The sequence below is a fragment of the Bombina bombina genome, chromosome 1 (genome assembly GCF_027579735.1).
Source record: "Bombina bombina isolate aBomBom1 chromosome 1, aBomBom1.pri, whole genome shotgun sequence".
Classification (NCBI taxonomy): domain Eukaryota; kingdom Metazoa; phylum Chordata; class Amphibia; order Anura; family Bombinatoridae; genus Bombina; species Bombina bombina.
Window position 1 is genome coordinate 419612987 of NC_069499.1, and position 15814 is coordinate 419628800.

The 15814-nt window shown below is 41.1% G+C and overlaps 1 protein-coding gene across 1 annotated transcript in view; it reads right to left on the reverse strand.

The window, feature by feature from the left end:
* PLA2R1 (phospholipase A2 receptor 1) overlaps positions 1-15814 on the reverse strand; it is a 528401-nt gene that overhangs the window by 441498 nt on the left and 71089 nt on the right. The window contains exons 6-8 of the mRNA XM_053698351.1: positions 14073-14261; positions 11422-11582; positions 10334-10438 (exon numbers count right to left, since the gene is read on the reverse strand). Coding sequence (XP_053554326.1) covers positions 10334-10438; positions 11422-11582; positions 14073-14261 — 455 coding nt within the window. The remainder of the gene's footprint in view (positions 1-10333; positions 10439-11421; positions 11583-14072; positions 14262-15814) is intronic.

Consider the following 15814-nt stretch of genomic DNA (forward strand, 5'->3'; position numbering starts at 1 on the left):
CTTACCCTGGAGCTAAACATCCCAACTGGCCAAAAAGCCAGAAAAGGGAAATGGACCCATATCCAGAGAAACCGGATAGCGAGGATAACTCGAAAGTCCTGACCAAAGGAAGAAACCACCCCTAGATAAAGTCCAACGCTCCAAGGAGTAGGGCTAGAAGTCGTATGAAAGGACTTCCCAAGCCTCAAGACAACAGAAGGGATACCTCGAGGTCCGCAAAACCCTACTAGCAGGACTTGTCTCCCCATCACCTCCACATAGGCAGAGGACACAGGGAAGAGAAAGGTGCTAAACCTTCACAGCTCGGGGAAACCCCAAGCTAAGCAAAATCCCCACAGGGATCAACCATCATCCGGAACACCGATCCCTAAAAGGAGATCTAACTCATATATGGAGACCCAAAGGTCTCATAACTCAGTCGGACCATCATGTCCTAGAGTAAAAGCTGTATCTAGATACACTAGAATCGGCATACACATACACCCACAAGGTGCCGAGAGCTGCAATAGGCTTCAAATTGCAAAACCTTCCGCATGCTGGACAGCTATCCATACAAGCTATAGAATCAAGTCCCAACAGGACCATCCAGAGGCCTAAAACTGAAGGCCAAACCACTCAAACAGCAATGACGGGCCTAAACCTCCAACCCTCCCCCACATGGAGGAGGAGAGTGACGCAGCAGAACACTCCCCTGCACAGTCATCTGTGAATGAAGGCTAAAAGAACTGAGACAATCCTTCCCGCCTCACAAACCCACCGGTTCTTCTTGAATGCTTAGTGGAACATGAAAAACAATGATAACCTGAGCACTCAGTGCATCTACTGAACCAGCTCAGCAGAACAGCGCCACATGTCTGATCAGCCGCAAGACGGAATGAACCCGACAGGACCAGCCTGTACCAGGGGTCCTAACCGGCATTTTTAAACGTAGGACTAAAATGTCCAAACAACTTCCGTAGAAGTAACAAAGAGTATCAAACCCAGATGATTCCCGAAGGAAACAAAAAACAAATAAAAGACATCCATTGGATACAAATAAAATATAAGGCAAACTGTAGGTTAACGCCCAAAAAAGATGCGGACCTACCCGTAGGACCAGCCAATCGGAGCCCCACAAAAACTGGGAAAGAACTCAAAATAAAGACAATAGGAGATTACCTCATCCCCATACGTCTAACGAGTTGTACCATTTGAACCATCAGACTGAAAATCCCCATATCTATGAACTATAGGGTTATTCAGTGACTCAAACAAATGTCTAAGCAATACGCGAAGGCGCGCAATCTGGTAACACTCCGGAACAGAACCCTCCGATACTGCAGAGGCCTAGCCCAAGGCGGAATACTTGGGACAATAGGGCACGAGCACAGTCTCAAATAAATGTCTGGACTATGCAGACGAGCAAGCGCCAACATGATATGAAGGCAAAAACGTGCTGCCAGCTCCGGGGGGGGGGGGAAACACACCACCCTGCGTGGAGGAACTATAAACTGGGTTACCCGCATGTGTAGGAGGAAGAATCGGTAGGGAACTCGCCCCCTGGGAGACAGGACCCCCAGAGGCAGACGGCTCAGCAGATCCCTGATTCCCCCGAGTCCGAGGAACCGGGTGCTCCCATATAGCATATGGAACAAGACTGATTGACAAGAGTCAACGAGGCTAAACAGGATTCGTCACCGGACACAGAATCTGAATCAGATATTATAATCGTCTCTGTTTCAGAATCCTCCGTAACTGAATCTGAAATGAGCACAGTATCAGCATCAGAATCCCCCATAACTATAAGAGGATATGTCAATATGCACTATAAACAGTAAAAAACAAAAAACGGCACCTGACACCACCAATGGCTGGGGCACTCACCTCCTCCTATGACCAGACTCCTGTGGACTAGAATATCTCAGTCGCCACATGGTCGGGAATGTGGAAATGGGAAACAGAGCGTAACCACGACCGGACACAGGGTGAACCGTACAGTCCAAAAAGGCCACGTCACTCCCAAAGGCCTCAAAGTTCCAAACCACGAGCCCATAAACCTCACACATAAGCAGGTTGAATCACATAACAAACATGATTATTAACCACCCTGTCCAATAACCCCCCCTCAGGAGATATTAACCCTTAATACCAAGATCTAACAGAGACTCACTGAGACCCTTATGTTATAAGTTAAACCCGCGAGGAGCTTGGGCCTCACGGGAAACATCACGTTACCATTAGTGATGTCGCGAACCTAAAATTTTGCGTTCACGAACGGCGAACACAAACTTCCTCAACTGTTCGCGAACCGGGCGAACCGCCATTGACTTCAATAGGCAGGCGAATTTTAAAACCCACAGGGACTTTTTCTGGCCACAATAGTGATGGAAAAGTTGTTTCAAGGGTACTAACACCTGGACTGTGGCATGCCGGAGGGGGATCCATGGCAAAACTCCCATGGAAAATTACATGGTTGATGCAGAGTCTGGTTTTAATCCATAAAGGGCATAAATCACCTAACATTCCTAAATTGTTTGGAATAACATGCTTTAAAACATCAGGTATGATGTTGTATCGATCAGGTAGTGTAAGGGTTACGCCCGCTTCACAGTGACAGACCAAACTCCCCGTTTAAAGGGACAGTCTACACCAGAATTTTTATTGTTTTAAAAGACAGATAATCCCTTTATTACTCATTTCCCAGTTTTGCATAACTAACACATTTATAATAATATACTTTTAACCTCTGTGATTATCTTGTATCTAAGCCTCTGAAAACTGCCCCTTTTTTCAGTTCTTTTGACAGACTTGCAGTCTAGCCAATCAGTGCCTGCTCCCAGATAACTTCTCGTGCACGAGCACAGTGTTATCTATATGAAATACGTGAACTAACACCCTCTAGTGGTGAAAAATTGTTAAAAAGCAATCTGAAAGAGGTGGGCTTCAAGGACTAAGAAATTAGCATATGAACCTCCTAGGTTAAGCTTTCAACTAAGAATACCAAGAGAACAAAGCAAAATTGGTGATAAAAGTAAATTGGAAAATTGTTTAAAATTACATGCTCTATCTGAATCATGAAAGTTTATTTTGGCCTAGACTGTCCCTTTAACGCACCGCAAACAACCGCAAACAGTCCATTTGCACAACCGCAAACTCTCCATTTTTTTAAATCTACACTACTGTTACACCAGATATGAGTTGCACTGGGGTGACACTGTGCCCTGGCAGGCAGGCACTGAAACGCACACGTGTGAAGGAAACTGACTGCTATTATTTTACACAGTCAAAAAAGTGTTGTTTTTTTTTAAATCTACACTACTGTTACACCAGATATGAGTTGCATTGGGGGGACACTGTGCCCTGGCAGGCAGGCACTTAAACGCACACGTGTGAAGGAAACTGACTGCTATTATTTAACACAGTCAAAAAAGTGTTTTTTTTTTTTTTAAATCTACACTACTGTTACAACAGATATGAGTTGCACTGGGGGGACACTGTGCCCTGGCAGGCAGGCACTGAAACGCACACGTGTGAAGGAAACTGACTGCTATTATTTAACACAGTCAAAAAAGTGTTTTTTTTTATTTTTTAAATATACACTACTGTTACACCAGATATGAGTTGCACTGGGGTGACACTGTGCTCTGGCAGGCAGGCACTGAAACGCACACGTGTGAAGGAAACTGACTGCTATTATTTAACATAGTCAAAAAAGTGTTGTTTTTTTTAATCTACACTACTGTTACACCAGATATGAGTTGCACTGGGGTGACACTGTGCCCTAGCAGGCAGGCACTGAAACGCACACGTGTGAAGGAAACTGACTGCTATTATTTAACACAGTCAAAAAAGTGTTGTTTTTTTTAAATCTACACTACTGTTACACCAGATATGAGTGGTGGCATTGGGCAAGTGGGCACAGTATACGCTGTGAGCCTGACACACACGCTGGCAGGCAGGCAACTGCCATTAGATTACACATGAAAAAAAAAAAAAAAGCAGACTGATGTTCTAGCCCTAAAAAGGGCTTTTTGGGGTGCTGTCCTTACAGCAGAGATCAGATGTCCTTCAGGACTGTAGTGGACACTGAATACACTAGCCTAGCTATTGATTTCCCTATTAAATCAGCAGCAGCTACACTGTCCCTCCTCTCTCTAAGAATGTAGCTGCCAAATGAATCTAAAATGGATGCTGTCCAGGAGGTAGGAGGGTCTGGGAGGGAGGGTCTGCTGCTGATTGGCTGGAATGTGTCTTCTGACTGTGAGGTACAGGGTCAAAGTATTACTCAATGATGACGAATAGGGGGCGGATCGAACATCGCATATGTTCGCCCGCCGCGGCAAACGCGAACAAGCTATGTTCGCCGGGAACTATTCGCCGGCGAACAATTCGTGACATCGCTAGTTACCATACATTAAATAAAGTAAAATGAAACAATCTTACCGGAATCAACGCCGTGGAACAGGAACACGGCCTTTCAAGTGTGACGAATATTAGCATCGCCTCCGCCATGGACTGGAGAGAAAAAAGCAGGCAGTGGAGCAAACTTCGACAATGCCAATTGCTTGAGGAGCTGTTTATATCGGTTGGGATGGTTTCGCAGAAAGAAACTTCCTGCATCTCCGGACAAAGATGAAGAATTACAGGGGGATGAGTGGAGTGGCAGGAGTATTTAAGCCTTTGGATGGGGTGTTTTTGCCTCCTCCTGGTGGCCAGGTTCTTATTTCCCAAAAGTAATGAATGCAGCTGTGGACTCTTTCCATTTAAGAAGAAAAGTCTGTCTTTATACTTCAAGGTACTTTCAATACAGGCACCACAAAAGGGCAAAAGAGGTTCAACATGGGCACTCAAACAAATGTTGCACTTTGCTTCAGGCATAGACTTTAAGTACATCTTGCAAAAGATTTAGGTAAACAACAAAAAATGAATTTTTTTTTTTTTTTTGACAAATACTTTTTTATTGATTTCTTAACGGTACAATACAACATCAGTTTACATCATTCAGAATGTACATTCATGCGTGGCACCCACTATTCACCGTGTCTTATAAGCATAGGGTAATTACTAACAATTAATGGATATGGTTGGCGCATAGAAACTGTTTAGTCTCACCCCGTGGGGGGGAGGAAAGATATTAGGTTACTGGAGCTTCATAACTTACCACTGGATCCCCCAACGAGGGTTCCGGGCTAGTGCATATACATTCATTATGATTTGTAAGGTACAATCTCTAGGTGCTAAAACTTTGTACAGTAGCAGTCTACATTCAACATTAGATTTGTGGTATATAGAAACCAGAAGTAAGAAGGACAGGGTAACAGAGGGGGTGAGGGGAAAGGGTAAGAGACAATTCCACATTTAATATCTAGAGTTAGGTTAATTTGCAACACAAATATGCAGGTGTATTATGGTAGTGCCGATTGTGCAGATCACACGTGGTGCACTCTGTCCGTCGGTTGGCAAAGAGGCTGGCCACAGGGAATTTGGGGAAATTCAATGTGGTTGAGTTATAGAATCCCAATAGAATTTAAGTTCTGCATAGAATGCAGTTTTGCTCCTTTTATAATAGCCGTACTCTTCAAACAAGAGCATCTTGTCTGTCTTTTGTAACTAATTCTCGAGTGTTTGTATTGAGGGGGACTTCCAGTGCAGGGCAATAAGAGATTTCACACTGTTAAGACCTATACGTATTAGGGTCGTTCTTATTTTACATTGGAGTGGTGGGGTCTCGTTCAGAAGGACCACCATTGGGGTAAGGTAAAATTCTGTGTTAGCTAGCTTTTGTAAGGTACCCTCTACACTGTGCCAAAAAGAGCTCAGTTTGTGGCACTGCCACCACACGTGCAACATCGTGCCCTGCATATTGCATCCTCTCCAGCAAAATGCAGAGGAAGTAGGGTAGATGTTTTTAAGTCTAGTTGCTGTTAAGTACCAGCGTAGGAGGACTTTATAATTAAGCTCTATGATTCTCGGGGAGGTGGAGGATTTGCGTGTATTTTGGAAGATTTTTAGCCATTGTTTGGCTTCTAGGTTTGTACTGAATTTGCAGTGCCACCGAGATGTATAGGGAGGGAGTGCGGGGGATTGTGCGTTATGGAGTATGGATTTTGCTAACGATAGTGATCCTCTAGTAATCCTTCTGGACAAGCAAAATTGCTCAAAGGGAGTCAGAGTTCAGAGAAGGTCTTGTTTATTATGGGCTGTATGGATAAGGTGCTGTAGCTGGGCATATTTTAGCCACGGAGAAAAGGATCCATACAGGATTTGTGAAAGTTCTGCCCTGGACTTAAGTTTACCTTGGTTTAGTACTTGTGCTATAGGGATAGAGTCTAGTAACTCGTGGACTATTAAGTCTTGTTTTCGGGGTTCATAACCTCCCATCATTTCTATATTGGGAAAGACTGGGGAGAGAGGAGACACGGGTGTGGATAGGGCAGGGGTTGTTTTAATAAGGTGATCCCAAGTGCTAAAAATGTGTCTATAGAGCGGGGATAATGAGCATAGGGGAGTGCGTCTAGCTTTGGGGAGCCAGCAAAGGGGGCCTGGGTGGGGAGATCTTAGTAACTGTGAATCTACTGCCACCCAGGCCTTAGAGTCACTCCTACAGTGCCAGTCTAGTATCCTTTGTAAAATTATTGCGTGGTAGTAAAGGGTTATATTCGGAAGGCCCAAACCTCCAGTTTGGAGAGACCTATACATGGTTCCTCTTGTTATCCTAGGACGGATTCCACCCCATATAAAAGTATTAATAGCGCTTTGTAACTGTTGTATATAAGTTTTAGGGAGGGCAATAAGCATAGCCTGTAGTATATATAAAATTTTAGGCAGTATAATCATTTTGATTTTTCTTCCCCACCACGAAAGGGGCTTGTCCTTCCATGTAGTCAGGGAGTGTTGGGTGGAGTGTAGTAAAGGTTGGTAGTTGAGGGAGAACCATTGCGATGGGTTTGAGGACAACACTACTCCTAGATATTTTAGATGTGAATGTTGGATTTTAAATGGACAGGTGCTTTTCAGATCTGCGAAAGTACTGGGTTTCATAGAGATATTTAAGAGTTCCGATTTAGTGTAATATATAAGGAAATGTAAAAATTTGCTAAATTTGTTAAATTCTAAAGTTAAGGCGGGAAGTGAAAGGGTGGGTGAGGAAAGAGTTAGTAAAACATCATCCGCAAACATGGCGAGCTTGTGGGTGTGAGGGCCAATAGTTAGTCCTTGGATGTTTGGGTTTTGCCTAATATGGCTTGCTAGGATCTCCATTGTAAGAATAAAGAGTATAGGGGAAAGGGAGCATCCTTGCCTAGTACCGTTTCCTATACTAAAACTTTGTGAGAGAACACCATTAGTGCGGACTCTGTCGGTGGGGTCATTATAAAGGTGGAAAATACGTTTGATCATCAAATCTCCAAAGCCAAAGCGTTTAAGGGTGTTATGTAGAAAGGGCCAATTTAATCAAAGGCCTTTTCCGCATCAGTGGAGACCTGGACAGCAGGAATCAGCTGCGCTTTAGCATATTCCATTAGGTGTAGGATCCGAATCGTATGATCTCTTGCCTCCCTGAGCGGAACAAATCCTGCCTGGTCTACATGTATTAGTGTAGATAGGACTTTATTGATGCAGTTGGCAAGGATCTTGGCATAGATTTTAATGTCTCCATTAAGTAAAGAAATGGGGTGGTAATTCTCTGGTTCTGTGGGGGGTTTACCTGCTTTGGGGATAACTGAAATATGGGCTTCTAAAAGGTTGGGTGAGAATAGTTCTTCTCCATCTAAGGAGAATACTTTGGAAGTGTTTATAATATGAGGCCGACAGGCCGTCTGGACCGGGACTTTTATGGAGAGGTGTACTTTTAATCTCTGCAATTACTTCTTGTGTAGAAAAAGGGATCTCCAGCTGTTTAGTGATGTGCTCAGGCAGGGATGGGATATTGGATTCTTGCATGTATGAATCTATTGCTTCACGGTCCAAAGAATGGGGTGTCGGGGGGATATTGTAAAGATTTTTGTAGTAGTCGCTGAATACATTTGCAATTGACCTGCTGTCATATATGTGGTCCCCTGGGATAGTTGGGTGGGACATTTTGCGGATAAAGTTATTATTCATACGTGTCTTAAGGGCTCTGGCTAATAGGGGTCCCGCTTTATTGCCTTCTACAAAGTATAGTTTCTTCAGATAAATCGCTTTTCTTTGTGCAACTTTATTTAATAAATCATTTAATTCCCGCCGAGTTTTAGCTAGTTGTAATGTATGTTGGGGATTGTCAGGAGATTGCATATGTAGGTTTTCTATGTTTTGAAGTTGTTGGAGCAATTTGCGGTATCTATCATTATAATTTTTAAGAAGTATGGATTTCTGCTTTATAAATTCCCCCCTGATTACTGCCTTATGGGCTTCCCAAACAAGGGTGTGAGATGACAAAGGTGTTGTATTATGTAGAAAGTATTCAGTGAGGGTGCGTGATATTTTACCTTTAACTAATGGCTGTAGGAGGAGCGTTTCATCGAGGCGCCAGTGAAAGTCCGTAAGGGGTTTATCCGGCAAAGCCAGAGACAACGTTACCATCGAATGGTCCGACCATGGGGTTGGTACAATCTCAGAGCACTTAGCCAGAGGCATACACTTTTGATCTACGTATATGTGGTGTAGGATCTTTGTGGGTTCGAATAGAATGTGTATGACTTCTGCGAAGGATGTTGGATCCTCCAGATATCTAGGAGAGCTGCGTCGCGGAGGGCAGTTGCGATAGCTCCCAAGGAGCTTCTGGGTAGAGAGCTCCTTTTGTTGAACAATCTTATTTTTATTTTTTTAATATGTACTGTCCCTTTAACTGGGTAATGATAGATAATACACAGAAGGACGTTGGCTATAGGAACCACAACTAACCGCCAAAATAACTTCCCCTTTTATATTCAGCCCCCTTTCAACTGAAAAACTTAACCATACAGTTTTTAAAAAACGTCTGGCCCCTCTACACCTCAGTGTTAAGCTGGGCTGCCTACCTGAACCTTTATGAACAGAGAGAGAATGGATTTCAAGCTATCCACTGCGTGTGCAACCGCCAACAGCTGAAACAAGGGAAGGGCGCGAAATTACAGTGTGATCTGGACCGGAAGAAGCTCCGCCCCTATGATGTCCCAAAATGCCAGATAAACGCACCACAATCAAACTAAAATAAAAACATTGCGTTTGCCCCCTCCTGAAAAGAACATCTGATCCCAGAAGTTATATGACCCTGAGCCATCATAATAAAGTAAATAAAAAGTTTTAATCACTTTATCTCTCACATACCGTAGCAGGGCTCTGCAACCTATCCAATGTATCCTGAACTCAGGATAACTTACCTCCACAATAATGCAGAACTGAAGTGCCAGGGTTTCTGTATATTTATAACAAATATGGCACTTACCTGCATCTCTGTTCGACAGGAAGGACATCTCACCAGCATGAGTTGAAGCCACTTCCCACAGAGACCTATGTGTAGAAGAAAGGACAAAGTAAGCCTACTCTGGCATTGTGTAAGAGGACAGCAACTTGTCAGGAAAACACATTGAGGCCCACCCCACAAGTTCCTGACTGCTTAAAAGCTACCACAGCCCTCCTGAAGAGACTAACGTGGAGTACAGTTAAACCAGCATGATATGGAAAATCAGAGCAAGCCTGCTCTGGCTTTAAAATAAAAAAATCTTGCTAGAAGAATCTTATACAGGACACCTATAATTTCAGCTCCTCCTTGCACCCAAGGCAAAGAGAATGACTGGGGGTTGTGGGAAGGGAAGTGATACTTAACAGCTTTGCTCTTTGCCTCCTCCTGCTGGCCAGGAGTGATATTCCCAACAGTAATTGATGCTTCCGTGGACTCACCATGTCTTAAGAAAGAAATTGATGAGTACAATGGAGTACAATAAATGGCTCCTTAGTGAAGGGGTTCAGAACTTTTATCCAGCCAATGTCTGTCCAAGTGAATTAAAGGACCACTCAATGCAGTAGAATTACATAATTATTAAGTACATAATAAAAAGACAATGCAATTGCACTTACCCTGAATTTCAAATAAGCAGTAGATTTTTTTCTGACAAATTTATTTTTTCTCCCCCATTGCCCGGCCCCCTGTATCATGTGACAGACATCAACCAATCACAGACTAGTATACGTATACTCTATGAGCTTGGGCACCTGCTCAGTAGGATCTTGTTCCCCATAAAGTGTGAACATAAAAAAACTGTGCAAAATTTGATAATGGTAGTAAATTGGAAAGTTTTTTTAAAACTACATGCTCTATTTAAATCATAATAGTTTATTTTGACTTGAGTGTCTCTTAAATGGAGAAAATCTAGAAAATCTCAAAAAAATATACCTCTTTACATAGCTCCTTTTTTATGTGCTCCACATCAGTTTGACCTTCTTTCTTACAAATGAAATACATTTTTTCAGCACAGTTTTTAACTTTCCATCTTCCATCCTGAGAAAACAAAATAGGAAAAAAAGTATTTGCTGTATATCAAACTGAACTGAACATAGTTTCTCAAAATAAAAATAGAGTTTTTTTCATATTAGCATTTTACTACAACTGATGAGGGCCTGTGGAAAATATGGACATTCATACATGAGATGACTACAAATCACAGTAAGTAACTAAAGTTAGCTATATACATCAGCATTCTTTATGACATTTGTAAAAATATGTCGTTATTTTTCTGGAACAATTAACATAGCGATGGTTCGTTTCCTATTCAGGTTGTTCTTGATGTTGGGAGTTTTATGTACCTAGTCCCTTTTTAGAATTATATTTGTTTTTATAATATTTTATATTATGTTTTAACATATTGGAATACATTTCTTATCCTCATATCTTGTGCTGGCTGTGAGTGGAACTTGCTAAGGAGTGGCTACGGATGAGCCTGTAATTATACAAGCAGGTTGTGCTCTGGTTCATGTAAGGAAAGATTTGGCACCTTCACTGTATTCGTATAAAAGATTTGTGGCAATATTACACTATTGTTTGCTTTTCTTCTCTCTTTTTCTTAGCTATAACACAGGGAAGACATCGCTTGCTCGAAACATAAGTTAAGAAGCTTAAGACCGCTGCTCCTTAACTCCTCCGCCACCTCTGAGGTGGCGAACAGCAATCATTCCGATTGGATACGATCGGGGTGATTAACATCCCCTGCCAGCAGCCGATTGGCCGTGAATCTTCAGGGGGAGGCATTGCACAAGCATTTTCACACAAAATGCTTGTGCAAAGATAAATGCCGACAGTGTATGTCCACCTGCATCTTCATAAATCAATCCCTTAGTGTTGTTGAGTTCAGATAAGACAGGAAATAAGACACACATGATAAAATAAAAATCTGAAGTAAAAATAAACTGGGTTATTTATAAAGAGCAATCTGAAAACTACAGATTAAAAGAAAAAATATATTTAGAAAGAAAAGATTAACTTACAGTTCTTTGTGCTGCTACACAGAGTCCATCATGTAGTTGAGTGACATTGGGCTCATGCTTATGCCAGTCAGTGAAAGAAACTGAAGAGCCATCTGACCACTGAAAAATAGAAGGGCTCCTATTTTTGGAACTCAGCCCAATCCAGGCCTCACTTGAATTTTCTACAAAGAACAAAGAATGAATTAGTATAAATGGAAATTAGTTTGTCTTTTTTACATTGAGTCAGTCATTATTTATTACGTATTACTTATTTTATTGTTAACAATTTACAGAGCAAGAACATCTAATTCTGTCACAGATGGCTCATACCTATCTTATGTTTATTTAATGCGCTCACTGTATAGTGCTATAGAATATGTTAGAGCAAATAAACGCCTAGATTTAGAGTTCTGCGTTAGCCGTCAAAACCAGCGTTAGGGGGTCCTAACGCTGGTATTGGCTGATCGGAACAGCCAATAGAATGCAAGCTCAATCTGATTGGCTGATTGGATCAGCCAATCCGATTGAACTTCAATCTGATTGGCTGATTCCATCAGCCAATCAGATTATTCCTACCTTAATTCCGATTGGCTAATAGAATCCTATCAGCCAATCGGAATTCGAGGGACGCCATCTTGGATGATGTCCCTTAAAGGAACCTTCATTCAGACTTAGGACGACGGTGAGGAAGGATGGCTCCGCGTCGGCTGCTTGAAGATCGACCCGCTCCGCGCCGGATGGAAGAAGATAGAAGATGCCACCTGGATGAAGATGTTTGCCAGTCCGGATGTCCTCTTCTTGCCCGATAGGATGAAGACTTTGGACCCTCTGGAGGAGCTCTTCTTGCCCGATAGGATGAAGACTTCGGACCCTCTTCTGGATGGAACGGTGATACCCGGCGTGGTGAAGACAAGGTAGGAAGATCTTCAGGGGCTTAGTGTTAGGTTTATTTAAGGGGGGTTTGTGTTAGATTAGGGGTATGTGGGTGGTGGGTTGTAATGTTGGGGGGGTATTGTATGTTTTTTTTTACAGGCAAAAGAGCAGAATTCTTTGGGGCATGCCCCGCAAAAGGCCCTTTTAAGGGCTGGTAAGGTAAAAGGGCTTTACAATTTTTATTTTAGAATAGGGTAGGGCATTTTTTATTTTGGGGGGCTTTGTTATTTTATTACGGGGCTTAGAGTAGGTGTAATTAGCTTAAAATTGTTGTAATATTTTTATAATGTTTGTAAATTATTTTTTTATTTTTTGTAACTTAGTTCTTTTTTATTTTTTGTACTTTAGTTAGTGTATTTATTTGTATTTAATTGTAGATAGTTTAGTTAATTTATTTATTGATAGTGTAGTGTTAGGTTTAATTGTAACTTAGGTTAGGATTTATTTTACAGGTAATTTTGTATTTATTTTAAATAGGTAGCTATTAAATAGTTATTAACTATTTAATAGCTATTGTACCTGGTTAAAATAAATACAAAGTTGCCTGTAAAATAAATATAAATCCTAAAATAGCTACAATATAATTATTATTTATATTGTAGCTATATTAGGGTTTATCTTACAGGTAAGTATTTAGCTTTAAATAGGAATCATTTATTTAATAAGATTTATTTTATTTTGTTAGATTTCAATTATATTTAACTTAGGGGGGTGTTAGGGTAAGGGTTAGACTTAGCTTTAGGGGTTAATACATTTATTAGAGTAGCGGCAAGGTCCGGTCGGCAGATTAGGGGTTAATACTTGAAGATAGGTGTCTCCCTTAGGGAGGGCAGATTAGGGGTTAATACTATTTATTATAGGGTTTTTGAGGCGGGAGTGAGGCGGGGGTCGGCGGTGTTAGGGGCAGCAGATTAGGGGTACATAGTTATAATGTAGGTTGCGGCGGTGTACGGAGTGGCAGATTAGGGGTTAAAAATAATATGCAGGGGTCAGCGATAGCGGGGGCGGCAGATTAAGGGTTAATAAGTGTAAGGCTAGGGGTGTTTAGACTCGGGGTTCATGTTAGGGTGTTAGGTGCAGACTTAGGAAGTGTTTCCCCATAGGAAACAATGGGGCTGCGTTAGGAGCTGAACGCTGCTTTTTTGCAGGTGTTAGGGTTTTTTTCAGCTCAAACTGCCTCATTGTTTCCTATGGGGAAATCGTGCACAAGCACGTTTTTGAAGCTGGTCGCGTCCGTAAGCACCGCTGGTATTTAGAGTTGCAGTGGCGGTAAATTATGCTATATGCTCCCTTTTTGGAGCCTAACGCAGCCCTTCTGTGAACTCTAAATACCAGCGGTATTTAAAAGATGCGGGGGGAAAAAAGCACGCGTAGCTAACGCACCCCTTTGGCCGCAGAACTCTAAATCTAGCCGAAAGATAATAACACTAATAATAATCATATAATAATATAGTTACATTATTTTAACTCACCATCAATTCCAAGACTGCAAATACTTAATTGTGTCAGATTAGATGTAATACAAGCCACAGTCAGCTGAGAAGATGCAGTGTTTGAATTGATTGATTTATCCTTCCCAAGCAATTGCACAGTAAAAGTTATCATTTAAATAGTGATATATTTTCTTAGAAGCAATTTTCCTTACACATATGTATTGAAAAAATTATTATATTCAAAATTGAAATGCACTGATGTTCATTTCAATTTTGACTGTGCCGTTAATGTATACCCATACCTACCATCTTTAAGCAGGCTGAGTACAAACTCTACATGTGCCAACGAGGTCACACTTATCAGTTCACTTCCATTGACATGGCAGGAATCAGATGCAGCCTCCCAAGTATACTCTTGCTTATTGAGTTTGTAGCAGTAACGGTTGTAGGGTGTCCAATCAGACTCACACTGGGTTTGGTAATATTTCCACATTTCTTTCAAATTAGAAATGGTATGAAAAAATATAAAAATGTTGGTTATTTTTAGGTTTAATTTTAAAAATCTCAACAATAAATAAGACACAACGATAAGCAGTCTACAATAACTTTACCACCATGTTTGGTGTTATGATCTACCTATAAATGCAACAAAAGGTGTAGCATATAGGCATTAATAATTCAAAATTCAGATTAAAGTCGCTGACATTCACTAAGTGTACTTAGAGTTCCATAGAACATGCCGGTGATAATAGGTATCCTACTTCGTTTCTTTCTCAAGTCATTTTCACACTCTTACTATTTCCTAGACACTATAGGCCAGATATTAAGTCAAATGATACTATTGTGTGGATAATTTGAAATATATCAGCCATAAGGAATAAAAAACAGGTGGAACATCCGTATAAAAGTTGTAAAATGCCAGAGAAGAGTCAGAAAGCAGCAAGGGATGGTGAAAAAATGATACTACGGAAAAAGATTTTTTACTCTGCACAGACCTCGAACAGAGTTTTTTATGTGGGCTTTTTTTGTAAATGTAGTTTAAAAGGATTATGCATGTACAAACTCATTATAAAAAGCCACACAACCAGCTAAGATATGCTGTGGTGGTAAACATGGTTAATGATGCTATAAAGTAAATCTAAAAATAATCTGAAAACCAGTGTAAGGGTGTTTCCGGATTGACTGAAATATAGTTGGTGAGTCTCAATTAAAAGTGTCAAATGGGTTCTTTTGGTTGAAAAAACATTAGAAAACACTTAAAAATAGGCTTTGTTTTAGGGACATTAAACACCTTGCATTTTTTATATCAAATGTTTAGCTATGTCTAATTCTCAGTCTTGATAGGTCAGCATGGTGCAGTTCAAGTTTTAACACCGCTACATATCTTTCCCTAATTGGCTTTAATTGAACACAACTGAAAAACAATGCATTTCATACTAATATGACCATGGCTAGCTTTGTTGTCTACCGACTCAAGCTCAGATTGGCTCTTAAGGCGAATGGTGGGTTTAGACTGAAATGTCTTGTAATTACAAGGTGTTTAATGTTCCCTTAAGGATCTGTACAGACACCAACTTTAAATCATTATAGCTGTTAGAGGTCTCACAAATACCAGGCACCAGGTCACCATGGCAACTAGAACTTGTTGCCTGCTAGAATGGCCTGTCTGTTTTATAAATATACAGTATATATTATGTTTTTTGGCTCTCACATTGTATGACCTTGGTGTGACGCAACCTCACCAAACACAACGATGTGTAGTAGCTCAAAACATATCACTGTGCACAATTATGATCTTTTCAACAGTGATTGCCACATTTCAGCTCGATGAAAATAGGCCAAAATGGATCCCGAAGCAAGAAACAGATGGAATGCAGGCTGCATAAAACTGTTAAACAAAAATATATGACCAGCGCCAAGAAAAAAGAATTTACACAAGCTCTCAAGATCAAAATAGGGATCTCCCAAAACCCTATGAAAGTAACAGAGTGGGAATCTAGAAAGCGCAGTCTGCTTAAGTGCAAATAATTGCACTTAAGCAGACTGCA